This window comes from Perognathus longimembris, chromosome 15 (genome assembly GCF_023159225.1).
Source record: "Perognathus longimembris pacificus isolate PPM17 chromosome 15, ASM2315922v1, whole genome shotgun sequence".
Classification (NCBI taxonomy): domain Eukaryota; kingdom Metazoa; phylum Chordata; class Mammalia; order Rodentia; family Heteromyidae; genus Perognathus; species Perognathus longimembris.
The window spans coordinates 29,980,008-30,007,198 of NC_063175.1; the positions used below are offsets into that span (position 1 = coordinate 29,980,008).

Below are 27,191 nucleotides of genomic sequence, written 5' to 3' on the forward strand. Positions count from 1 at the left end.
CCACTAGCTTTGATTTAAAAAAAAAAAAAAAAAAAGTTTAGAGACAGCACCCAGGCTGAGTTCAACCCAGCCACGGTGCACCCACATACATGTTCATGCACATGCACGTGCGCGCGTGCACACACACACACACAGTGAGAATCTTCATTTCTGACTTCCTTGGCTGAAAGGAGAAGGACCAGCTTGGCTGGGAAGATTAGAGGAAACTAGGGAGTGATGTGTTAGGAAAGCAAAAAGAAGATAGCAAAGTGATCCATCAGTATCTGAGTCCACTGAGAATCCATACACCATGTAGTCTGTTGGAGTCCATTGGATTGCACAACTTGGAAGTGAGTCATTAGATTTCAGTAGAATGGATGAACTCTGTAGATAAGAAAACGTACTTACATGTAAGGAGGAAGAAGGAAAAGCAAAGCTGGGTGCCGGTGGCTCACTCCCGTAATCTTAGCTACTCTGGAGGCTGAGATCTGAGGATAGTGATTCAAAGCCAGCACAGACAGAAAAGCCTCCCTATGACTCTTATCTCCAAATAACTGCTCAAAAGCCTGAAGCAGCACTGTGGCTCAAAGTGGTAAAGTGCTAGCCTTAAGCAGAAAGAGCTCAGGGACAGTGCCCAGGCCCTGAGTTCAAGTGCCACTACTGATTTAAAAAAGAAAAAAAAAAAAAGGAAAAGCAAAGTAAGAGGAAAAAATGAACATCCAAAGAAAACTAGGAAGAAAAGGGAAAGAGTAACAGAAAAAGGGAGAGTGAAAGGGTGAAAGAGAAGTAAGAAAACTAGGAGACTACAGTATCCAAAGACAAAAAAAAAAAAAATCAGGGTAAAAAGGAAGGGAATGGGGGATGAAGGAAAAGGGAAAGAAAACCAGGATACCTCAGTATCAGAGAACAAACAGTAAGAAACTTCTGGAAAGAGGGTGGCCAGCAGTGCTGCATATTAATTGTGGGAATATGAAAATGGATGAATCCTGAAAATAGGCCAAGGAAATCTGATTCCTAGAGGGTGATTAATAATGCTTCAGAGAAGTGGTCCAGTAAGATGCTGAGCATTTGCCCTGGTTGCAGCAATTTGCCTTGAGCAGTACAGCACAGGAGTAGATTCAGCCTTTAGCATATTTGTCAAGAAATTATTAGGAAGGAAGGAAGAGAAGGAGGGAGGAAACTCGGGCAACATACACTGAAGCTATAAGGAGAAAATGAGGTCAGAGGATTAAAAAGATACTTTTTTTTTATCCTGGAGCAGAAGTAATGGCAAGTGCTGGTTACAAAAACCACATGAAGTTTGGGAAGGAAAAATTCATTTGGTTCAAGTTGCTACCTACTTTAGTTAATACCATTTGTCAGTCTAGGAGCTAGAGTAGAGTAGAGCATGGTCCTCCCAGCATCTGGAATCCAGGAACACATGGAGTGGGAGGACAAGGAGATGAGAAAATGATTGGTGGCTGACATTTTTCATCTTAATGTCATTTTCTATAGCTGTTAGGAAAGGACAGATAGTGATAAAACTCAGCTGCTATGTTTCAAGTTTTTACTAGTGAAATTAGATAGATCTCAAAATGGTTTTCTTCCAGAATCATAACATGTCCTTAATTTTTTTTTAACCTTGGCTTTAACACTCCTCCAACAAACAGGGCTGTTATTCAGCAGCCTTGGCCCATTTTCTAGGAATTCCTTCATCATCTCACAAAAGCTGCATAGAAACTTGTGCCATTTGAACCTGAAAGAGAAATACATATTTTCCAGAGCTTAAAACTCTCAGGTGACAAAGCTCAAGAAACTCATTAAAGTCAACAGATAATAAATTTTGTTTTTAAAGTTCCAGAAGGCAGTAATTCCTGAGAGCTGTGTGTCTGATTCCTCGGCCATGTTTACCTTATTACCTTAATCAAGGAGAAAGGATATTTTCAGGAGCCGAATTAATCACTCCCTTCTTAATAAATTATGTTCTCGTTATTCAACATTGTGAGATAATAAAATTATACCAGATAACAGTTACAGCAAGATATACATCACAAAAAGAGCATTATTATTAAAAGCTCTGATAGGATAAAAACATTAAGAGCTCATTGTTCTAGAAGACATGTGTCCAGATATTAGGAACACAGCCAAGAAAATACAAGACAAAATGTCATCTAAAGTCAAAATGCATGTTATAAAGTCTGAGCCATAAAACTAATGTTCTTTATTCATAAGAGAGTTTCCAGAGTACTTATCCAGAGTCTATTTGGTCTTTCTTAATTTAGACATAACTGTAATAGACATGAGGATATGGTTTAGTTTGTTAGAGCAGGAGAATATAGGTACCAAGAGAGTCCAAACATCAGTTAAAAAACAAACTGGGCACTGGTGGCTCACTCCTATAATTATAGTTACTCAGGAGGCTGAGATCTGAGGATCACAGTTGGAAAGCAGCCCAAGCAGGAAAGTCCAAGAGACTCATCTTCAATTAACCAGCAAACAGCTGGAAGTAGAGCTATGATTCAAGTGGTAGAGCATCAGCCTTGAGAGAAACAGCTAAAAGCTAACAATGCCCCAGCCCTGAGTCAAACTCCATTACTGAAGCACACATGCACACACACACACACACACACAGAGTGCATTTACATCATCCAGACTAGTTGAATTGCACATCCTCCAGCTGGTTTGTGTAAACATAGATGCCCTCTGCATACTTGATGTTTTGTGACCACATGCTAGCTTTCCCCCACCATTTCAATAGCACAAAAGCTTCTTTTGCATGGATTCAGAGAAGACATCATCAAGTAGTTTGGTATTGGTGTATAGTTGAGTGACTTGTTACCAACTTCAGTATAACAGATGCTACAGAAGGGTAGAAGACTGCAAAGTGAATTTTATTCTGTCTACGTTTTGATGAGTTACATCTTGATCTGGTTTTGCCCTGCCAACCAAGGGCATGAATTAAGAATTTACATTTCACATGATAGATACATAGTAAGTGCATACTTCATTTTGAATCATGATATTTATATTGCCATGAGCCATATCTGCAACTCAAGATAGCTGCCTGGGGAGATCAGTTTTTATGTGTGAACACTTATTAAACTTAAAAGGAAATTCAAAGTTATGGTTTCTATAGCAACTACAGCTTAGCCATATTGCAAATTCACATATAGTAATGCATTTAACTCAAATTCCCATATACATATATAGTATGATGGATTTAGAGTTGCTATGGGAATTGAGTCTAAGCTTTCTCTTTTCCTTAGAGACCAGTGTTTCCACCTTCAAATAAGATTAATAAAAAATTCTTGAAAAGTGGTTTCACAAAAGAAGCAGCCTAAGTAGTGTAATAAACTCAGATGTTTGAATAATCGTTATTAAATCCCTAGATGTAGGTTTAAATAAAACCCCCAATTTTTTTAATCTGTTGAAAATTTGAACATTCTCACTCAATTATCATTCATTTTGGATCCTCTAAAATTATATTGAATATCCTGTCAATGTGAGCCTGTTTATTTGTTTGACAGTGCATGAGCATTTGTTGGGCATCTACAATTTAAGTAAACATCATCCCTCACCTTCATATGAGAAAGAAAAATTACTTTTACTTCATTTTTCTGTTTCACTTTTTAAGAATAGTAGTAAAAGATAGCAGCAATTTTTATCCTCATTCTGGTTTTAGTTTCATGGCTAGAATATGGGCTCTCTTGGTTGTTGTACCACATGCATTTGAAAAGAATATATGTTCTGTAGTTGATTGTGTTTTAGAGCTATCTGTATGCTCAAGGTAGTTGATGAATTATTTATATCTTCTATGGGTTTGGCAGGGTTTTGTCTATTTTTAACAGTTGCTGCAAAAAAAGTTAAGTTCTAATGTGTTGTGAAATTGTCTATTTTCTTTTTAATTTTCTCTATTTCTGCTTTCTGTTTTCTTTTTTAGGTGTTTGTTTGTTTTTTGTTTTTGTTTTTGTTTTTTTTTTTTTGCCAGTCCTGGGCCTTGGACTCAGGGCCTGAGCACTGTCCCTGGCTTCCTTTTGCTCAAGGCTAGCACTCTGCCACTTGAGCCACAGCGCCACTTCTGGCCGTTTTCTGTATATGTGGTTCTGGGGAATCGAACCCAGGGCCTCATGTATACGAGGCAAGCTCTCTTGCCACTAGGCCATATGCCCAGCCCCGCTTTCTGTTTTCTTAATGCTCCATTATGAGATACAGACATATTAATTATTATTAGATCATTTTGTTGAGTTGAGCTTAGGTTTTAAAATATTCTTTGTCTTAAGAATTTATTTTAGCTAGGTGTTGATGTCTCACACCTGTAATCCTATCTCCTCTGGAGGCTGAGCTCTGAAGATCTTGGTTTGAAGCCAGCCTGAGCCAGAAAGGCCATGAGACTCTTATCTCCAACAAATTACTAAGAAAAAGCTAGAAGTGGCACTGTAGCTCAAGTGGTAGAGTGCTAGCCTGGAGCAAAAGAAGCTCAGGTACCATGCCTAGGCCCTGAGTTCGGCTCCTAGGACTAACAGACACACACACACGTACACACACACACAAAAAATATATTTTATCTCAATAATATAGCCACTTCAGCTTTCTCATATTTACTGTTGGCTTCATATATATCTCTCTGTGTGATAAGCTAACTTTCCATTTACCTTTGTCTTTGTATTTAAAGTATATTTCAATATTAGCATGTGATAGGATCTTTTATATTCATTTTGGTAATCTCTACCTTTTGACTGTCCAGTTCACTTACATATAATGCAATTAAATATAACATGACTGATATGCCTAACCATCGTGTATAACACTTCCTGAACCTGTAAGTTTACATCTGTAGGAAGCTTTCTGCAGCATTTTTTCAAATACGTTCTCAGCTCCATTCTTTCCATCCAGCTCTCCTAGGACTCTGTTTATTCCTATGTTAGAGCTTTAGAAGAGTTGTCACTGCTTTCTGAGGTGATTTTGATTTCTTCCCAGTGTTTGTTTTCCCTCTTCTTAGATTAGATGATTTCTGTTCACATATCTTCAAGTTTAACCTCTTTTCTTCTCTGTGTCTATCCTAGTATTGAATACAGTTTTTATTTTAGCTATTGTGTTTTTCAGATCTGAGTTTGGGGGACGCTTTGGTGGGGGGCAGTACTAGGGTTTGGAATACAGGGCCTTATGTACACAAAGGCACATAATCTTCCTCTTGAGCCATGAGCAGCCTTCCTAGTATGCCGTGGCTTTGTTTTCTTCCTCTTCTTTTTTAGTTATATTTTGGATTAGGTCTTGTGGTTTTGCGCAGTGCTGCCCTTGTTCCAGGGTCCTCCTACCTATACCCCCATGCAGCTGCAATATGTTTAGCTTCTTTTCTGAGATGAGGCCTTTTTGCCTCCCAGGCTGACCTTTTGCCAAAATATTCCTTTCTCTGCCTCCCAAGTAGCTAGTCTAATAGATGTGTGTCACAACATCCAGTCTTTATTTCTCAATCTTTAGACCTTTTTTTTGTTTTTATTTTTCTGCTCAGCTTGCCAACCTTTTCAATTATTATGAGCATATTTTCTTTCAGTTCACTGAGCACAGTTATGGTAACTGCTTTACATTACTTATCTCCTCACTCTACCATCCTGGCCCACATGATGGTTGCCACCTGGTGATTATCTTGTCATATATGTGGCAAATAATTTTTGCATTGTATACTAGATATTGTGAAATGGACATTGCACAGACAGGATTTTGTTATATTGCTACAGAACATGTTGATGCTTTTTATTTAACCAGCACTTAACTAGAATCTGAGCACTCTAGAAGTAAAATGACTGCAGAATCCTAACCTTTGCCTTAGGCCTAGGCCTTAATGAAGGATTTCCTTTTCTTTAGTATTGCCAAGATGCAAATCACCATTTATCTTTTGAGAAAAATCTACCTTTTAATCACAGTACTGATCTCACTCCAAAGCCATAATTTATTCTAAGAAATGTGGTTTATGTCTGCTCTTAGATTAAAACTGTTCATGGCTAAGTGGTTCATGTTGGCCCATCCTTGTAATCCTAACTACTTTGGATGCTAAGATTTGAGGATCTCAGCTGGGGCAGGAAAGTCCATGAGACTCGTTATCTCCAAATAATTATCAAAAGGCTAGACGTGAGCTGGGTGTCAGTGGCTCACACTTATAATCCTAGCTACTCAGGAGGCTGAGATCTGAGGATCACAGTTCAAAGCCAGCCCAGGAAAGTCTGTGTGAAACTCTTATCTCCAATAAATTACTCAGAAGTGGTAGAACACTAGCCTTTATCACAAAGAGGCTCAAGGATAGTGCCCCGGCCCTGAGTTCAAGCCCCAGAACTATAATAATTAAAAAAAAAAAAAAAACCAAGAACCCAGAAGTGGAGCTGTGACTCAAGTAGTAGAATACCAGCCTTGTGAAAAAAAAATGCTCAGGGATAGCACCCAAGACCTGAGTTTAAGCCCCAGGATCAGCACAAGGGGGAAAAATAGTGTTCGTGATGGCATTCAGTTTCCCAGACCCAATAGACCAAGCACAGGAACCCTTCTTGGTCTACCATCAAGATGAGACATTTTTATTTGTTCTAACAACTTCCAGTGGGTACCTGCTTGATACTGCTATATCCAAGTCCTCAGTTACCTAGACATATACCCTCCTACTCACTCACTACCCATTGACTTCAAGGACCAAGTGGTATTTTCAGAGATCATGCACTATCAGCTCAATACAAGGAGGTCTGTTTCTTACCAGCACCATAACTGACAAAGCTGCTTTCCCAACAAATGCTAACCATCCTCAATATTATATAGAACAAAGTTTGTATCTTTTGCTCAACCCTTGTCCCATATTCACATTCTGTGCCTTTGGCTTGTTCATATTAAGAAACTGACTCATTGTTAAGCTACATACCACTTAGTGGCTGCTCCCTTAGCTGCATTAAGACCTGGAGAAAACAAAGAAACATTTTAATTGCTCAACCAAGTAAATTCTTAGAGATTTCTTCCCTGGAAGAAGTATAAGTGGTTTTGTTCTTTCAGTTCTATCATATGTAAGATGTAAAACAGACACTGATAGCCATGAAATACTTTCTTCTCAAAGAAAAACTGAATCTGTATTTCCCTACTTTTTCCAATTTGGATTATGAACAACAAGAACAGAGTGCTGGAAGATTCCATGTCCAGGAGAGACCCATTTCTCATCGACATTGTTCATATATGGTAGCTCCTAGCTCTCCAAGTGGTAGAAGAAGCAAGCAAGTAGATTCCTACATGTAGCAAAGGCTCCCTTCTTTAAGGCTGTGCCTTCATGGCCTAATCACCTTCTAAAAGTGCTCTGTGTGTAATGCTATCTCATTGGCGATCACATTTCAACATATGAACTAGGAGGGTAAGGGGACACAAACACTCACACGATAACACCTGCCCCTCAGGATGATAAAACCACAGCAGAGCCTTGCCTTTAAAACAGAATACCTATAAGTTGTGAATATGGAGTGTAGAGAAGGGAGAAAAAAAAAAAAAAACAGAATTTAGGAGTTTCCAGTAGGAATCTCCTGACAGTGTCTGGAAGAGCCATATACTTAGCATTTCTGTCCTGTTGTTTGCCTACTGAGGCAGTATTTTTGAAAGATGATACTAATTCAAAGTATTTACATAGGTGTTTTTTCTTTTTTTTTTTTTTTTTTTTTTTTTTTTGGCCAGTCCTGGGCCTTGGACTCAGGGCCTGAGCACTGTCCCTGGCTTCTTCCCGCTCAAGGCTAGCACTCTGCCACTTGAGCCACAGCGCCGCTTCTGGCCGTTTTCTGCATATGTGGTGCTGGGGAATCGAACCTAGGGCCTCGTGTATCCGAGGCAGGCACTCTTGCCACTAGGCTATATCCCCAGCCCCCATAGGTGTTTTTTCTAACTACAATCTTGTAAAGCCTAAAGATCAAAGCCTATAAAATATTCTGAGACTATTATTGTGTAACTTTCTGTGTATGGGTCTGGGTGTGCACGCATGCACCAGGCCTGGGCACTGTCCCTGAGCTCCCTGAGCTTTTTCGGTCAAGGCTAGCACTCTACCACTTGAGCCACAGCTCCACTTCTGGCTTTTTGGTGATAAAGACACAAGACTCACAGACTTTCCTGCCCTGGATGGCTTCAAACTGTGATCTTCAGATCTCAACTTGCTGAACAGCTAGAATTATAGGCATGAGCCACCAGCACCCAGCTTTTGTATATCTTAATAGTTAAAACAAATGTGCACAGATTTTTTTTTCATGAAATTTAGGGGAAACAGAAGCATTTTAAATGTAGAGGAAGTCAGTGATTTTAGTGAACTTTTGTGTATGTGTGTAATATCAAGGCTAAACCGCAGGGCCTTGTGCTTACACTTTTATTCTCATGTAGTGCTCTACTTCTTGAACTTTGCCTCCACTCCAGTTTTTTTGCTAATTAGAAATGGAGTTTCTCATACTTTTCTTCCAAGGCTTACTTAAAAATAAGATTCCCAGATCTCAGTCTCCTGAGTAACTGTGATTACAGGTATGAACCACTGGCACCTGCCTTATTAGTGAATATTTGTTGAGTCCACAAAAAGTACCACCAGTGGTTATAAACATTTAGTATGTGTTCGGTTCTGCTTTACAACAAACCTAGATGTTAGATCACTAATATTATCCTCATTTTAGAAGTTAGAAAACTAAAAGACAGTAAGTACCAAGTACAGGATACTGTACTGAGTATCCTGCCAGGCTCACCTAGCATCAGTAAGGGACTCGGGATTGATACTGACTTTAGAACCTATACTTTTAAACATTATCTTAGACTGCCTCACAAGTATCACAGATGTGGCCTTGTGCTTTCTGTTCTTACCTCCTCTCCATGTAATATTGAACCCCAGTAAGTTTTCACAAACCAAATTCAAATTGTGTTGTATGTAGAAGAAATTGAATTTCTTAGTATTCCTGATGCTTAAAACATCAGCTTACAGCCTGCACTTTTTTTTTTGCTTAGAAAAGAACTTCCAAATTTTTGCAAATGTTCCCACTTATCCTTAAAGTCATATTTTGAGTCAGAAAGAATTGCTATATTTTATCTACATGATTAATAAATGCAGGAAATGGAAAGCCACTTGTCCCTGGCCTCTTATCAAAACCAAAACAGAAGCATGGATAATGCCCAGAATCCCGAGCAAGATTAGTAGGATTACTAATCTCTAGTTTCTTAATCCTTCCATTCTCATATCTCTGTGGACAAATAGTCTGAGGGACTTGGATGTGAAGAGTAAGCCCCTGAGACAAAATTGGCAGGCATTTCCTATTTCCTGTTACAGGACTCTGTGTTGGAGGCTTCACTAGGAAGCATTGGCCTTGAGCAAAAGAGCTCAGGGACAGCACCCAGGCCCTAATTTCAACCCCACAACCAACCCAAAAAAACCCACAACCCCTTCCTAACAGGCATGGAGTCATTCTTATTTAGCTGTTCCCTCCATTTGTTGAGATGTGTATACACCATGTTTTACTGAAATAGACTGAAATCCCTTTCTCTGTTTATAGGAAAGTGAACGTGCTTTTCATCCTAACATTACACCTTGTCCATTTTCAAAAGAGAAAGTCTGAGCAATCTCTTTCCATTTATAAGCAATATACTACAGATTACTAGAGGCCATGTTTTTCTTCATTAGTAGTACCTTCCTTCATCATTAAGTATGTTGGACAGAATATATACCAGTGTATTTTGTTGATTTCTCTTTTTTTTTAGGGCTTTTGTTGTCATTGATTGGTTTGGTTGGTAGTGGGGTTTGAACTTAAAGCCTCCCACTTAGCAGGCTCTTCCACTTGAGCCATGCCTCTACTTCTGGCTTCTTGCTGCTTACTTGGAGATAAGAGGATTAAGGATTTATCTGCCTAGGCTGACTTCCAATCATCATCCTCAGATCTCAGACTCCTGAATAGCTAGGATTCTAGACATTTTCTTCTGGCACTGAACAGAAAATATTTCTTATAATAATATATAGTTCCTGTTGCTTAATTCCTTGTCCTATCTGTGAATGCTTTACTTGGTTGTCTTTCATTCATTTAGTCTCTCAACAAGTATTTGTTGAGACACTATAAAGGATCTTAAAGATACACAGATATTCCAGCCAGACCCCCATTTGCAGGGAAGTCACTGACCCTTGGGAAAGGTTGGCAGTGACAGTAAAACAAGATGAGAGCTCTTGGGGAAGACGGGAAGGCCAGTTGAGCTGCTGTGGAATATCCTGTGAAGGTTTCCTGGGAAAAGCAAAATTCAAGTGAAACTTAAGGAATGAGTAGAAGTCAGCCAGATGGAAGGGTGTGGTGAAGAACATGCCAGACAGAAAGAACAGAATGCTGAACTTAAGAGATAAGGTGCCTAGTTCATTGGAATGTGTGTTTCCTGTGGATGTTTTGAGACATGAGGCTGCAGAGGTAAACAAGGCCCCTGTTACTGCTTAAAAAAGAAAGAAAAAGAGAGAAAACCCGAAATGTAGCAACTTACAAAAGCACATATGTCTTGACTCACAGACTCTAACATGCAAGCACAGCTTAGCTGGCTTTTTTCTGCTTTGGGTCTTGCCAGACTTCAATCCAAGTATACGCTAGGCTGTGATCTCATCAAAGGCTCAGCTGGGGAAAGATTCACTTCCAGGCTCTCAAGTTGTTGGCATATTTCTTACATCTGTAGGGCTGAAGCTTTGGTTCCTTGCTGGAGGCTTTTCTCAGTTCCTAGGGGCCTCTTGTACCTCCTTGCCATGTGGGCCTTACAAGGTGCTTACATTCTTACAAAGCAGCTGCTTCTTCAAGGCCAGTGGAGAAAGTCTGTCTAGCATGTCTGCCAATAAGTCAGAGACCTGTAGTAATGCACTGGAGAGAATGATATCCCTTTACTACATTCTGTTGGTTAGAGGCAAGTCATGAACATGCATGCACACAGATGCGTGCGCACGCACTTACACACACACACATTGAAGGGCAGGGTAATCTGTTGTTCACAGAGTTTACAGAGTTTATACTTTGTAATGGAGATTGTTAGAGCTATTGAAAGAGTTAAGGTTTTTTAAAATATGCTGCGCCTTAAAGAAAATGTATTAGAAGAGGCATAGTTATAATGGAGAAGACAAATTAACCACACAGGAGAGAGGATGACGGCCTAGGTGAAGGTAGTGGTCATGTGGGTTGTTGAGAATTTAGGGAGACATGGCACCTATTCATGACTAGTGAGAAATGGGAAGGAAAGGGAAAAATAAACTAGTACCCACATACCTGGCTTGCAATTAGAAGCAGAAAACCTTAGGGCAGGAGCTAGTTGAGATAAGTTAGGAAGAGTGAGTAATTGAGAGGGCCCTGCCTGAAGTTCTCACCTCCCTAGCTCTGGCCTGCTCTGTGGCCTCAGTTCATGTCTCTTTTCTGGGAAGACTGGATAAGACAGCATTACTGGTGCAGAACAGGTTTGCTACGGTTAGAAAACAGACATCATGGGCTGGGAATATGGCCTAGTGGTAAAGTGCTCGTCTCGTATTCATGAAGCCCTGGGTTCGATTCCTCAGCACCACATATATAGAAAAGGGCCAGAAGTGCTACTGTGGTTCAAGTGGTAGAGTGCTAGCCTTGAGCAAAAAAGAAGCCAGGGACAGTGCTCAGGCCCTGAGTCCAAGGCCCAGGACTGGCAAAAAAAAAAGAAAGAAAGAAAACAGACATCAACTAGAACTGTGACTGAAATTAAAGGCAAAAAATCAAGTAAGTAAGTACTTATATATTCCAGAACTGGCTATCTTAGTTCATAAGATGACTTTTTGCTTAAGTGAGTCTTATATGCTCAAAATACAGTGACAACCATGATGTTGTTGTCATGGCAACAAATGCTGGGTGCTTTTATCTTCCTGGGGCTGGCTCTGCCTGTTGGGCTTGTTCAGCAACTCCCTTCTCCTCTTCTGTAATAAACAAGCAAGGGGCTTGCTGCCCAAAAGGATTGTTGGGGTAAAGGGATCCTCACCATTTCTATTGGTCTGAGAGCAATTAAAAATCAGATGGTGATTTTATTTGATCCATGTTCCAAGGTATGAGAGGTATGAAAAGTCGGCAGTTCATTGGAAGCAAATACATACCAAGATGAAATAACTAAAAATGCACATTTTTAAGACCTGAGCCATTTCAAGATATGAAGTTCTTTACTGCATTTTTCTTCCCTATGAAAAATTCTCTGAAACCAGAATGACTCAAGCAGAGCCTGGAAAATACTGGAGAATCACATGATGGCTAAAAATAAGCTCATCCTCTCCAGCAGGAACTGTAAGCAGAGCAGAAGTAACTCGGCACACCAGCGCTCCCACTTGCCAGATAGGCTCAATGGAGGATTGCCTCTGCCTAGCGCAGGGGCAGCCTCTATGCCTGCTGCTCTACCAGGAGGGGTCCTCCAGCCCTGCCAGAGGGAGGTGTCACCATGCTCTTGGGGAACCCTGCCCTGCAATGAGACTCACTGCTGTGCTTCCTCAGGGCAGAGATCTGTGGAATAACACCAGGGCAGCCACTGGGAGTGAGACAGACTGACTCATATCCCTTGTCCCTGTTTTATTTTGTTTTGGTTTTTCTTTCAGTCCTCCCTTAGGAATCAATCCATAGCAGATGCCGTCAATCAGAGACTTTCTTACTGTTTCATTTTTTTTCTGCTATGACTGGACTTTTGGTGACCATTCCAAGAGGTATAGAATAGGATTTGTCAGTTATAACACTGCACGTACTTTATCCATGTTGGGTAGACTCAGAGGGATGGCTGCAGTAGCCTGCTAACTGCCCTTTCTGTGTCAGCTCTCAAAGTCTGCTCTGCTCAGAAGGCAAGTGAGCCTTTGTCTGCAGCACTCCTTGCCCTCTGTTCCAATTACCTGGCCCAGCCCCTGAACAGACAAAGTAGGCTGCTTACAGTGTCCTTAGGCATTTCTTCTGCCTGACCACTTTACCCCTGGCTGTCCACACTGCTCTCTTCCTCATCTTGGTTCAGATGGTTCAAAGCTTACTTTCTGGTTGAGACCTTGAAGATCTAAGGATTGCCTCCTACCTCTGTGATGTCCCTTGAGGGGATCCTACAAGCTGTGACTGTGCACTTATAAGGGCTCTTGGCCTATGTGATGAGTGAGACTTGGCTAGGGGCGGGTATCAGGGATTAAACTTGTTCAAGTTTTTGTGCATACTAGGCAAGTGCTCTACCATTTCTAGCTCTTGTTGTTGTTGTTGTTGTTTTAGATAAAGCCTTGCTGTCTTCTCCTGGGCTGACCTCAAATTCACAATCCTCCTATCCCTGCCTCCTGGGTAGCTAGAATAACAGGTATGAGACTTCTGAGCCAGGATGATACTGCACACCTTCCTGGTGGCTCTCTTCAATAGCTTACTGGTGGCAGGGCTTCTGGCCTGTCCCAAGTGGACTCATCGCGGTGTGGCTTGTGGAAGACCTGCAGGTGTGAGTAAGGAATTGGAATTGGAGGTGGCCATGACCCTGTATAAACTTAGCACTCTCCCACCCCAGCCCGCCATTCTTACCAATTGTCTCCAATTCTCTTTCCTGAAGCACTAACTTTCTAGTTTTCTCTGTTGCGTACCCCACATGCATGGGTATCTTTTGTGTTTCATGTACTGGTTTTTTCCAAACTTCCTGCTAGCTTTCCAGATACATAATAAGGTTCAATAAGTATTTATTGCATGTGTGAGTAGAGGGAGTTAAGGAGCACAGAGCCTTGTCCTGCAGAACACTGATTTTCATTATGGTTAACAGGTGGATGGTTGGGGGGCAAGGGGATCCTGTGCTTGGAGCCCCCTGCTAGGTTGTAAGCACACCCATTGTCATAGACCTTTCTTTTTTTCAGCACTCTAGTTTTTATTTTGCTAGTGTCTAGAAATCAGAAGCCAGTGTGTTTTTTTGAATTATTGGTTGAGTCAAGTCTCATTTACTGGATAATGACAGCAAAGCAGGCTGACACTCGTTGAGCACTTACTATATGCTAGGCTGTTTGTTATGTTAAGGTTTTCCATGTTTGAACTTCCGCCCACCTCTGGGAAGCTGTACTGTTCTTCCTGTCTTAAGCCCAAAGCAAACAGGTTGCAGCAGAGTCACCCCACCTGGCAAATAGCAAAGCAGAATTCCTTGTGAATGTTACTAGGCTGAAGAGTCTTACTTACTCCCCTTTTGGTTTTTGGGTTTTTTTTGAAACAGGATTCCCTAATAAAGCAGAGGCTAACCTAGAACTCACAGTCCTCCTGCCTATCCCTCCTGAGTGCTGGGATCACAGACATGCTCACATGATCACAGGCGTGATCACAGCCTCACAGCTCGTTACCAGCTGCAGAGCCCCACTCTTAATCACTGTACCTCACTGCCTCCTGGGAGCAAGCTGGAGGCTGTCCAACTCTATGCCAGGTCTTCATTCCCACAGTTCAGTGTGCTTCCTGCTGGCTGTGTGGAGCTGCCCCAGGCTGCTCCTAGAGGAGTGGCCCACTTTTATGAGCTGACACTGACATAGTAAAAAAGGAGAGCAGCCAAACTGCCACTGGCTACATTGAGGAGGATGAAGTCATGAGGGTTCTGAACTGCGCATTTCAGAATAAAAGAATTAGCCTCTTAATGGGCTTATGAACCAGGGACCCTGGAGCCCTGGAAAAGTGCCAGTGAGTCTGACCTCTGACCTGACCACTGATGCCCATGTTTTTACCCTTGGAACAGAACATATTGCAGAATCCACAAAGTGAAGGCATGGAGCCATTTTTTTTAAAGGAAGAGATCAAGTTTTTATTAGTTGAATCTGCCGAAATCATAACTGGGTAGGATTGGTCACTCCTACTTCTACACACACACAGTGATGGCCAGGGTGCCCATCACCGAGGAATTCCTGTCGGCTCTCACATGCTTTCCCCCAGCTGTTTTATTTTGGTTGGTTTTATATCACAGTCATTATCTGAATTACAAATTTAAACCTGTTTGCCCAGACAGAGGAGATAAGAAAGTAATAACAGATCCATCCACAAATAGTCCAAAAGTACAGGTGTGGTGTGCTGTCTGACTTCCCTGTTTCAGTTGTTCTCTAGGATTTTAAGTTAATGAAGAAGGCCTGTGAGGGGGGAGGGGCAGGAAAGGAATGGAGAAGCGGAGAGAGACCAGAGCAGTGGCTTTCTGAATGGTGTGTGTGTGTGTATGTGTGTGTGTGTGTGTGTGTGTGTGTACCCATGCATGCTCTTTCATGTTTTTAATGCCCCTGTGGTTTTTGTCAACAGTATTAATGTCATATTTTTAGCTCTTCTTTATGATTTTGGCAAAGGGAATATAGCAGATTATGTGAGAAGAATTTCTGAATTCTAGCAGAACCCTGGCCACAAAGAGCAAGCCAAGTACAGAGCTCTTATTTGCTTCCCCCTGCTGAATCCACTGAGCCTCGTGTGTCCCAAATGAAGCATTTTCCATAAACATCAAACAAGCTACTAATTATTGACATTAGACACAGCAGTGCTCTGGCTTCACTAAGGCAGTAAATCAGACCACTCACTCCCTTTGAGTTGTTGTTTTTTTTTAACAACTATGGTTAAAATGTCTTAGAATCATATTTATACCCCCATCCTAAAGGCTTTAATTAAGACACAACTCAAAGACCAGCATTGTGAATCATGTCCATAGCCAGTGGGCAAATTTTAGAGAATTACAGGGACTTGTGCAGAATTTATATGTCTAGTTTCCTTTGCTTCTGAAATTGCTTTTTATTTTGAAAGCAAAAATTAGGGAGGGGGAGAAAAGCTTGAGGGCAAAACAATTGCTTGTACACAGAGCTATCATCAATTATGTTTTCAGGACATCATCAAATGAGGCTTGGAAAAAAAATGGAAAAATTTGATAGGCACAAGAAAAAAAAACTATAGCTATTGTAGTCAAAGAATCTGTACCTCATTTAGAAGCCAGTATGTCATTTGGGCACCAGTGGCTCATGTCTATAATACTAGCTACTCAAAAGGCTGAGATCTGAGAATCACCATTCAAAGCCAGTCCAGATAAGAAAGCCTGTGAGACTCCTGTCTCCTGTTAACCACCAAAAAGCCACAAGTGGAGCTGTGACTCAAGTGGTAGAGTGCAAAAAGTGGTAGAGTCCCTGAGCAAAAAAGCTCAGGGACAGCACTCGGGCCCTGAGTTGAACCTACAATATTGGGACAAAACAAGGGGTGACATTGATCAAGATATGTTGTATTCATATACTGCTTTGTTAATGGCAACTCCTTTATACAACTCCTTTAAAACGATCAAAAGAAGAAAAAGTCTTCATGTCAGTGTTTTCCATACAAGCACTGTTGAGCCATGACACATAGAAGATACAGAATTATGATCACTAACAGGAAAGGCATACTGGAAAGCAACAGGGAAGCTATTGAGGAACTCAGTGCCTAATGCCAGGATTGGACACTATACAGAACATGATTTAATCATCTCACACAATTAGAAAACAGATAGTAGCTTACATAAAAGTATTATAGCAATGTTATATTTACCGGCATTGCTAACTGCAATTTTCTGATAACACTCTTATTATAGGAGTTCTAGTAAGTGGGAACAGAATATCTGATCCCAGAAACTAGGTTCTTTGGAGACTGTGGTGTTTGGAAAAGGGGGGAGGGAAGACAGCAAGGTCTATAAAAAAAAAAAAAAAGGAAAAACTAAACTGTCTAGAGGTTAAGCTATCCTTCTGGACATTGCCTGTCATTATTTACTCTAAAAATTAAGCCCAAAGATCTTTGAGTATCTGGAGGCTTCTTTTTGTTTTAGTATTTGATAATTATGAAACAGTGGTGAGAGGTAAATGGCTTCAGATCAGATTGTAGCCTGAAATGCTGAAAGAGCTCACTGTACATTGTTCTCAAGATGAGCTTTTAGTTTAACCCTGAATTGTGTATAAAAACAGCCCTAAACCTCTGATAATACTAAGCTCTTTCCAATATCTTTTGTGTCCTTTATTTATTTCTGTTTTTCATTAGGAAGTATAAATAATACAGTTAATTAGTGGCAGGCTCCCATGTCTTTACTTTCAGAACGTCTTATTTTTAAATATGAAATACTAGATAATTGATCTGTTATGGAATTCTGCAGGGTTTTTTTGTTCCTTCTTGTTTCAGCCTAAACCTTGTCCTACTCAGGGGTGACTGGAGGACAGGGCAGAACCTTACCTCCCCCGTTTCCTGTGTGTGTTCAGCTGATAGAACACCAGAGGATACCAGAGTCTTATTTTTCTGCCTTCATCTTTCTCATCTTGAAGGGATCTCTAAGAGCCACTCGTGGAGGCCAGTATAAAAGACCTAGGGTCCCCAGTCTCCTCTTGACATTTACAGGGTAGAAGAAATGCTATTTTAAGACTGAAACCATGGAAGCACAGTAGCTTTGAGAGTCAGACCTACATGGGCATACTTCACTTGGGCCCTGGCCACACACATCAGACAGGAGTTTTCTCAGAAGCAGCATCCTGTAAGACTGTGTGACATGAACCATGGCCTCTGCCATGAGCTATATAGAAAGTGTCACCCCCGGCCCCTCTTGTCACTCCCGGCCCCTCTCTCCCAGCCAGCTTCCTCTGCTCCTTTTTGCCGTGGCTGTACTCACATTGTTGGCTTACTGTGGCCCTTCTCCTTATTAAATAGTTCATTTTTTATTTCATGTGATCATCTCCTGAAGCATAACCACTGATCGTCCTGTTTTACAAGCAGTCAGCTTCTGGGTTTTTTTTGTTTTGTTTTGATTGTGCAGAGTGTAAAAGCAAGGCACATGTCTGATGACCGAGGCTTGGTTATTGCAAGCAGTTACATCATAGTTGTTGACCTTGCTTGTGGAAGAACAGGCAATGTTACATACTCTGTTGGGAAGTTCCTTTGTGGGGCTATGACAGATGTGGACAACCTAGTGCAAACCACTGGATTCCTCCCCCTCCACTCAGACACTACCCAACTGTGTTTACTCCTTCAGCCCATTGATGAATCTGATGCCACATTTCTAAGGGGTCTGTGTTATAACTGAAAGTGATCTTGACAGGCAAGCAAGGAGGAAATCTCTTTCTAGGAGCCTGATACCCTTTGAATGGTTTCCCTGTGTTGCCTGTCCCAGCCAGTGACTTTGATGCGGGCTTGAGATCTCCCTGAGCTTCTCCCAGTGACTTCATGCTGGAGTGATACCTCTGCTAGGAGTTGTTTAAAATCCTAAAACCTTACAAAGTATGTCTTGCCAGCCACTGTGCATGGCCATGAAGGTGTAAAATGACAAACCAAGCAGTTATAACTCCTGAGCCATGGAGTCTGTCCCGTGGGCAAAGTGGGTTACTCAAGACTGGCTATACCAGTGGCCTGGGAATATGGCCTAGTGGCAAGAGTGCTTGCCTCCTATAGATGAAGCACCCCAGCACCATATATATACAAAATGGCCACAAGTGGAGCTATGGCTCAAGTGACAGAGTGCTAGCCTTGAGCAAAAAGAAGCCAGGGACAGTGCTCAGGCCCTGAGTTCAAGCCCCAGGACTGGCAAAAAAAAAAAAAAAAAGAATGGCTATACCAGCACAATTTAAGAAAGTGTTCAGGATGTGTGACCATCTAAAGGAAGTGACATCCAAGCTCAGACCTGCACTCTCAAAAGAGATAGAAAAGTACAGGAGGGAGGATAGTGCAGACAGAAGGAAAACAGCCCGAATCACACTCCATCATGGAGTCATAGAACATGGAACACTGGTCTGTAAGAGGCTCAAGGTTCCCCAGTTGGGGACTCTTAAGTGACTCACCAAGAGACTGAGCTCATAAAGAATACACTTTAGACATTTTTATTTTTTAATAATTACTTATTTGTTGTCAAAGTGATGTACAGAGGGGTTATAGCTTCATACGTAAGGCAGTGGGTACATTTTAGCAAGACATTAATCAAGTATGGATTCTCCCCCCCTTTCTATTTGACTTTATAGCACAATGTGATGTATCACTGATCAGAAGCCTAATGGAACTCAATTTTGCAAAAGCAATACCTGCTCCCATGCCTCCACAGCGAGGCTGTAGCTGCCCTTTGAGGTTCCAACCAGGCCAGAGTGTCCTGCTTCCCATCTGTTCCTCTAGTTTGCTTTACCCAGCGTGCTATAGACCTGCTTAGCAGAACCAAGAAATAATGTTCCTGAAGTATTCTGTGGGCATCTACAGAGAGGAAGGGTCCTGACAGCCATGAAGAAGTCACCACTAAACAAAGCAAACCATCCTCACAGGTCCCTGAAGATTGACTATAAGTACACAGTCTATTTTAAGTCATTCCTGACTTCAGGTCTACTGAGCTTCCTCCTGTATTCTTAACGATCTTTCTCCATTGCCAGGCACACAGGTGGCTCATGCCTATGATCCTAGCTACTCAGGAGCCTGAGATCTGAGGATCGCAGGTCAAAGCCAGCCCAGGCAGGAATATCCGTGAGACTCTGACCTCCAGTGAACCACTAGACTGGAAGTGGAACTGTGTCTCAAAGTGGTAGATCACTAGCCTTGAGCAAAATAGATCAGGACAGCACTCAGGCTCTGATTTCAAGCCCCTTGATTGACAAAAACAAAAACAAAAAAAAAATCGTTTTTGTGACAGAGATGTGTATTTTTGGGGCTTTGGCACTGCCCCTGCTTTCCAAGAGTGTGTATGACTTGTATCTATACCTAACGACTCCAGGCACCTGAGGATATGTAATGTGTTTTATAGTCTTCCTGTTGGCTGTGATGTAATTAAGGTATTGGTTGAAACTTGTCTGTCGCTTCTGTCATATACCCGCCTTTAGAACTTTTTTTAATCTGTTGGAAAATGGGAGGCGGGGGGAGGGGTGGCGGCAGGGAAGCTAACCATAAAGTTGGAAACTACAAAACCAAGGTTTTATTTGCTTGCTCGTGCATTTCTTTTGGTATTTGTATTTCAGTGATGACTAAGACATGTTCCTTGCCCTCCAAGAACCTTCTAGAAGGCCAAGGTGTGGGGACTATGGTGCAGATGTAGTTGGGCCACAAGAATGTGTAGGAGGATTACCTGCACTAGACAGAAAGCGGAGGAAGCCAGAGCTGCCCCCTCCCTGTGACTGTGTTCAGAGTAAGAGGATCCAGGGCAGTGCCAGCAATGGCCAGTCACTTCTTAACCCATGAAATGTACATACTTCACTGCATGTACCATGTGACTTCTGTCTGTGCTGTGTTCCACACTGTGAGTCCCTGTGTACTGAATACAAGACAGGTAATGTCTCACCTGACCTCTGTGCTTTTTCTTTATTCATATATATCATCGGTAATGGTACTCAGTGGATCACTTGATTAAGATGCAGACTCCTGGAACTCCCCACTGTAAAGGGGCATTTTCCCCTTAAACAAGCAGTAATAGAGTAATTAATCCCTTGACACGTAACAATCTTATTTCCTAAAACTCTCTTCTGCTGCTTCTGTCCACTGACAAGACTTTGCAGGATCAGCTCTGAGTTATGGGTTTTGAAAGGTTGTGATTTTTTTTTCCAATTCTAGCATTTCTTCCACACTTACTAGTGTCTTTCCCCTCATTATGGCCTGATGGATATTTGTATACCAAGTTCATTGCAAGAAGTTACAGCCATTCTTCCTGATAATATCGACCCTCCCAGTGTGGCCAGTTGGAAGCCACTTCCAGCTATGGCCTTTCCTTTGATAGCACATCCTTGCTTTTTTACACAAGATGTCCTAGGCTCACCAGGTACATTCCCTGCACATCCCTGAAATCGGCGATGTCTCAAAAAGCTCATCTATTACAGAATGACACTTAGCAATCAAGATTTGTTCATCTGGGATACTCAGTGCTAAGGAGATGCCTTTGTAATTGGACTCTTTCAGTGCTGCTACAAAATATGTTGAATGGAAAATGAAAACTGTACTCATTTCTTCTAAAGTATGAGCCTGTTCTAAGGCCTTTTGTCTGTTAGAAACTCAATTGGGGTGATTACTTGAGGCTGTCTAAAAGCCTTTCTTCTTAACAACAACAAAACTCTTAAGGTTCCTTTGTAGCTGTTTCTCTTATCTGACTAGAGGGAGAAGGGACAATTTCATTAACTGTTTGCTTCTTGAGAAAAAAAGCTCTTCCCACAAAAGTTGCCCATGGACACTGTGGTTCAGTCCTGTGTGTTTCTTTTAAGCATTTTGGTGCTCTGTAATGGGTAGGGATCACTAGATCTCATATACTTATTGGTAAGCTCTTTTAATGTCATATATTTGCTATACATCTAAAAACCATATTTAATGTTGCCAGCATTCATCATTTAGTCTCTTGTTTCCAGGTGCAGCTAAATCAAGTCCAGCTTCAAAACCGGGATCCACACCTTCTCGTCCCTCTTCTGCCAAAAGGGCTTCATCCAGTGGCTCAGCGTCTAGATCAGACAAAGATTTAGAAACGCAGGTCATACAGCTTAATGAGCAGGTAAGTGGATATCTCCAGCCATGTTTCCGGCATCAGTGATATGTGAGGCATGAAAAGGCAAACCCCCATAGGTCTGTGACAAAAGTGTGTGGAGTTGAGGTAAAATCAGTAGACTAAAGAATAAAAGGTATTAGTCCTAAATCTCCTAAAGCTTGACATCAAGATGGGGCAGATAATTTCATCTTGCAGCAAGCCCACAGTCCATTCTCAGACTCTCCCATGGCCCAGTGGCCACCCTGAGCTCCACGCTAGCCCATATCTCACCCTACCTACTCTAGCCAGTCTAAGCTATGTTAAAGGGTATTTGGGTTAAGCTAGCTCCACTTTTTTCTATTCTCCTTCCCTTTCTTCTATTCTCTTCCTTTTAGCAACTATTAGTTGAGCCTGTTTTATATGACAGATACTATGCTGAATGCTGGTAATGTAATGGTAGCAAGATAGAGACCTTTCTTCCCTTAGAACTTCCAGATAACAGTTGAAGTAAAGAGAGGGAGGAAGGGAGTGAAAGGAGAGAAAGAGACAGAGAGAGATGAAAAGGAAGGAAGGAAAGAGAGAGGGGAGAGGAAAGGGTGAGAAGGGAGAGGAGAAGAGGAAGGGGAAGAGAGAAGAAAAAAGAGAAGGAAGGAAATAAAGAAATGAGGGAAGGAAGGAGAGAGAGAGAAAGCAAGCCGACCAGCCAGACATTGGATAAATGCTACAGCTGTGCTTTAAGTCTAACTCTTTTTTAGTCTACTGGCTTTTAAAATCACAGAGTAAAATCCTAGTCTAACTAGTAATAGCTAATTTTGTATAAAAGTATATACAGCTTTCTCAAGTGATAGAACACTAGCCTTGAGCAAAAAAAAAAAAAAAAAAAAAAACTCAGGGCTAGCACCCAGGTCCTAAGTTCAATCAAGCCCCAGGCACAAAAGTATACACAAAAAAGTGTAATATACAGCTTAAAAGTATTAAAACAGTGGGATGTGTAGGGATACTGCAGAAGTCCCCACACACACACACATCCCTAGATTCCAAAATGCTGTTTTGTTCTTCTTATCCTTAAATAGTAACTCTAAGAAGTTGCCATTTAACAAAGCAGTTTATGGATACAATGCATCTTGATCAATGACACCCCTTTCACCATTCTCTCCCATCCCTCCCAACCCAGTGTTCATAACTTTGTAGGCTATACATTGAATTCTTGACTGCATTCTCCCCCTACTTCTTCTCTTCATTCATCTACCCTTTCCCCCTTGGCCCACCCCATCCCTTTTAAATGCCTGCTTCTTAATGTTTGTTTTATTGAACTTTGACTTTCCTTTCTAAGGAATTGCACTATTTGAGTTCTCTCTTGAATCTACCATATTTCTGTTAATATATTTGTATATACTTGCATATCACCCAGCATATTCATTTAGATATTTATAAGGTAAATCTAGATTCCACTGATGAGGGAAAACATAGAACCTTTGTCTCTCTGGGCTTGATTTACTTAATATAAAATTTTCTTTACAAAATGCCTTGCTGAACTATCCTGCTTTGACACCATTGTGTGAAGAACATGGGCTGCAAGCCTCCCTTGGGCTGTTCGCAGCCACTCACTGGGCCAGTCCCAGGGATTAATCTTTTTTGATGAGTCAGCAAGAGTCTGAGAAGTTGTTTGTTTGTTTTTTTTAAGATAATTGCATATTTGCAATCAAGAATCTAGATTATAAAAATAAGGCAGCTGTTTTAACAAAGGTATTTCTTTAAAATTCTGATCACTTTAATGAAACAGTCAAAACCTCAAGTCATCTGGTAAGTAGGTCTTTGATTTAGAAATTGTGAAGTGTTCCAATTACCTGCTCGTTCTCAGTTTGAGCTCATGGAGAATTTCTAGTAATTTATCTTATAATGAAAGGCAGTAATGACAGTGGCAGGAATGAACTTTGGGCCACAAGCCTAGGGCTCCAAGAAAGCCAGAATGAACCTAAAGAGAATCCGACATAAGTCTGCAATACTTCAGATTTATACCTACTTTCTACTTTAAAAACCCAGATCTTCTAATATCATTATACCTCATTTCTTCATGACTCCTTTCCTCCCTGCCTTCTTTTTCCCCCACACTTATGTTTCCAGCCACCTGGCCTAAATGCTAACTTCAACCTTGACAAATAAGACCACTTCCTCTCCTTGCAGTCAGCTCCTAGCTCCCCATTAGCTCTCCAAATCCCACAAAGAGCCCCCCATCCCAAGACCTCCAAAACACCATGATTAAACCGTCTTGCCATCCCAATGCTACTCTAGAGAGAGGCCTTCCTGCCTCTTGTAATTCCTTCATTACTCCCAAGAGGCCTCTCCCCCACCTGCCTCCTGAGGCCTTGCCCCCACTCTGTGCCTCCCGGGGGGTGGGGGAGTGGGGGGGGCACACTCTAAACTGGGAATCCCTCCTTTAGCAGATGTTTACTCCACATCACTTTGCCTAGTGATCTGAGATTGTCTCCCTCTGCTTTCTGACCTTGAAGCCTTCAAGGGTCACTCTGAGCCTTGGGGGGAGCCCACCCAGGCCTCACAGTGTTACAACTGAGAACACAGGGACAGGAGAGGCTGAGTGAATTACAGTGGTAGTAGAGAAAGTGACAAGTGCCATAAACTTTCAGGATTTTCATTTTCTTGGCCCCCTGCCTTTATTCAGGCAATCTCCCATGATATACTATAAAAATAACACTAGGCTAGACAATCCCAATAATAGAGATGAATCAAAAGATGTAGAGGAGGAAGACATAAATAAAATAATTAAGGAGTCTTACCAGACAGTGGGTTAGCCAATAGGAAGTGAGTTGGAGCCACTGCTGGGTACAGGGACCCCTGATGGGGAGGGAAAATGGGCTCTGGGAAACCCCGGTAGAGACTGTGGCTGTCATTCAGACTTCAAGGCCTGGGAACACTTGCAGTCTGTGGACACATTGGGAGGAGTCATGAGCACTGTTGAAAAGGAATGTACACTCCATGGTATTATGCCCTTGACTTTTCTCAGAGATCCATCAGGCATCTGCTATGACGTGTGATAGATGAGGTTGGCCTCAGTCTTTGTGAATGGGACCGTGAAAATGGAATTACATTCTTCAGTTGATCTTTCATCATCTAATCTAGCTGCTGCCAGTTTTTACTAGCTTTAATAGCTGAGTGCCTCTTACCTAACACATCTGGAATACTACCAAGCTCATCTTGGGCTGAGTATTTCTACAAAAACCTCAGCTACTTTCTCGTTGCACAAACCAAAGCACTCCCAGGAAGCAGCCAAACCTCAGTTTTGTGGATTGATGGTATCCTTGGTGGGTTTGGGGGGAGTTAGTAAACGGTGGCATATCCAACTATCCAGCCACAGATCCATGCACTGGCACCAGCCCAAGGTTGACATGGATTGTTTGGCTAAGCCAAGAGATGAGGTTTATTGGTTTCAAGTAGGAAAAGGTCTCTAGAATAGTTTTCTTTTTTAGGAAATTCGGTCCTGTTGGCTTGTGTTTTTACAAATATCCATGGTTTCATATTAACAATAGAAAGAGTTCAAAATCAGAGAGGCAGAGATCAAGAGGACTGTGGTTTGAGGCTAGCTAGAGCAAATGATTACCATGCAGGTAGACCACTCTGACTAGTTAATCAACTGTTGATGGAAAAGTAGTGGCCTGCATTCTCCAGAGAGAAGACATTTGGCCAAGGCTTAAATTAAGTTCAGACAACAGCCTTCTTGATTCTCCCTCAGATTTGCACCTTAGTTATTTCATCTTCTCTTGTTATATATTTTAGGTCCTTATCAATAGGCAATAGATGGTATCTTATGTCTTATTCTGTATTTGGGGGATATCTTTTCTACCTTCACTCTCTTGCAGGTACATTCATTAAAGCTTGCCCTTGAAGGTGTGGAAAAGGAAAGAGATTTCTACTTCGGGAAGTTGAGAGAGATTGAGCTACTCTGCCAAGAACATGGGCAGGAAAATGATGACCTTGTACAGCGGCTAATGGAAGTGCTCTATGCTTCAGATGAGCAGGTAAGTGTGTGGAGCCACTGGCTCCAGAGTGCTAAAACAACTCTTCATTGAATGCAGTGGGTCCATGAGCTAATCATCCATTTACCCAGCTCTATGGGACATGCATCCATAAATCAGCATGGAAAGAGATCAGTGGAGGCAAGGGCTCTGAGAAAGGACAATCCACTCTCAAGCAGTTTTTAACTCTGTGAGCAAATGAGCAGTAAGAATCTGTAGAAGAACTCTTCTTTCTTCTGATCTTTCAATGAGTATGATTGAAAGAGAAATAATCAAGATACCCATAGCCAGGCCAGACAGCCCTGTGGACAGCCCTTTGTAGAGGCTTCCTCTGTGGGGAAAACTTGACACATTTGCTGCTTTTGAGCAAATGTGCTGAGAACAACTCAGGATGTGCCTGTGTGTGGCGATGAAAAGCAGATGTGAGGAGCAGGGAATGAACCAAGGAGGAAAGTGGGAGGGATAAATAAATAGTAGAAACTGGGGCAAATCATACCAGTCTGCCTGTGCCAGGAGGTAAAAGCCTGACACCCAGAGAAATGAGAGCCTCACTTTCTACAGATTTGAGTGGTTACAGGTAAGAGCCAGAGGCTAGGGTTTTGAACTTCTCTAAGTGTTTAGGTCTGTCTTACCAGGAAGTCGGTGGGTGCTTGGACTCCAAAGGAGTTGCATTAGGGCTTAGTATTTCTACAGAATGTAATAAGCCACTAGCAAGCTTACTTTCTCTTCTTCCATGGAATGCCGGGCAGATATTTACTCGATTTATGTCTTAACACCGTAGCAGTGAAGCTTTCCTAAGCAATAAGGAACTGTGTCTGAGGTTGGAAGCTCTTAGTCACTCTTTGCCTTGCCCTTTTTAGACTTCTTTCTTGATTACTAGTGAGTCAGAATGTAGATTTGGAAGCCCCAGGAGTTGGCCTGATGAAGCCTCAGAAGCTGATATGGCTTCCAGTACTTTTAGATCTGATGGCAAAAGAGGTGTCTGCTGTGTAGTGTCTGGTGACAATGGATTACAAAGTGTTACAATGTTCTGTGCATACAGAGCGTTTGCTGTCTGTTGAGCGCAGAGTAATTATGGTTATTGCCTTTACAAACTTGCTTGTTCCTAAACTAAATGAGGTCTACACGGCTATGGGAGACTGAGCTGACTGAGCTGCTATCTGTGGTAATACATGCTAACTAGAATAAGGCCAGCACACAGGCCCACAATGTCTTCTCAGTCTTGCACTTCCAGCAGGATGGAGAGCTCTCTTGGCCCAAGTGGGAGACCTGGTGCTGGAGTACCTCCAGATAAACCCCAAATGAATAGTAGTGGCAGGCCCCTTAACTCCTGCCAAAGTATGGATAGATAGGCTGGCCAGCCTATAGCAAGAGCTCTGGCCTCTGCCTAGATGTCCACACTTGGCTTTGTTCGGCCATTTCTATCACACTACCCAACCCCCCACCACCTTGCTGCCCACTGGAGTCACAGAACTGCTCTTGCAGCATATGCACAGCCACAGTGTAGATGCCTGCCTGCCCAGGAGCAGTCCTGCTTTAAAGTCTCGTTAGTCATAGACTGAATGAGTTTAGCAGGGCCTTTTCTCATTCACCTTGGATGGAACTAGACTGGGAGGGACCTGAGGCTTTGTGTGTATCCATTTATTAGCTTCTCCAGTGCTTTTCAGAATTCTGTTAAGTATGTGTTACTGTTGTCCCATTTTACAGATGAAGGGAAACTAAGGGTGGTCAAATATCTTTCCCAAATTCTTCAGCAGACAGTCTGTATCCTGTGTTCATGTTGTACCTTCTCTAAGC

General features: G+C 41.9%; 1 protein-coding gene across 5 annotated transcripts in view; it reads left to right on the top strand.

The window, feature by feature from the left end:
- Mapre2 (microtubule associated protein RP/EB family member 2) overlaps positions 1-27,191 on the top strand; it is a 148,091-nt gene that overhangs the window by 114,218 nt on the left and 6,682 nt on the right. For all 5 annotated transcript variants that reach the window (XM_048363661.1, XM_048363660.1, XM_048363658.1 and 2 more), the window contains 2 exons: positions 21,251-21,390; positions 25,239-25,397. In XM_048363661.1, the coding sequence (XP_048219618.1) occupies positions 21,251-21,390; positions 25,239-25,397 (299 nt within the window). The remainder of the gene's footprint in view (positions 1-21,250; positions 21,391-25,238; positions 25,398-27,191) is intronic.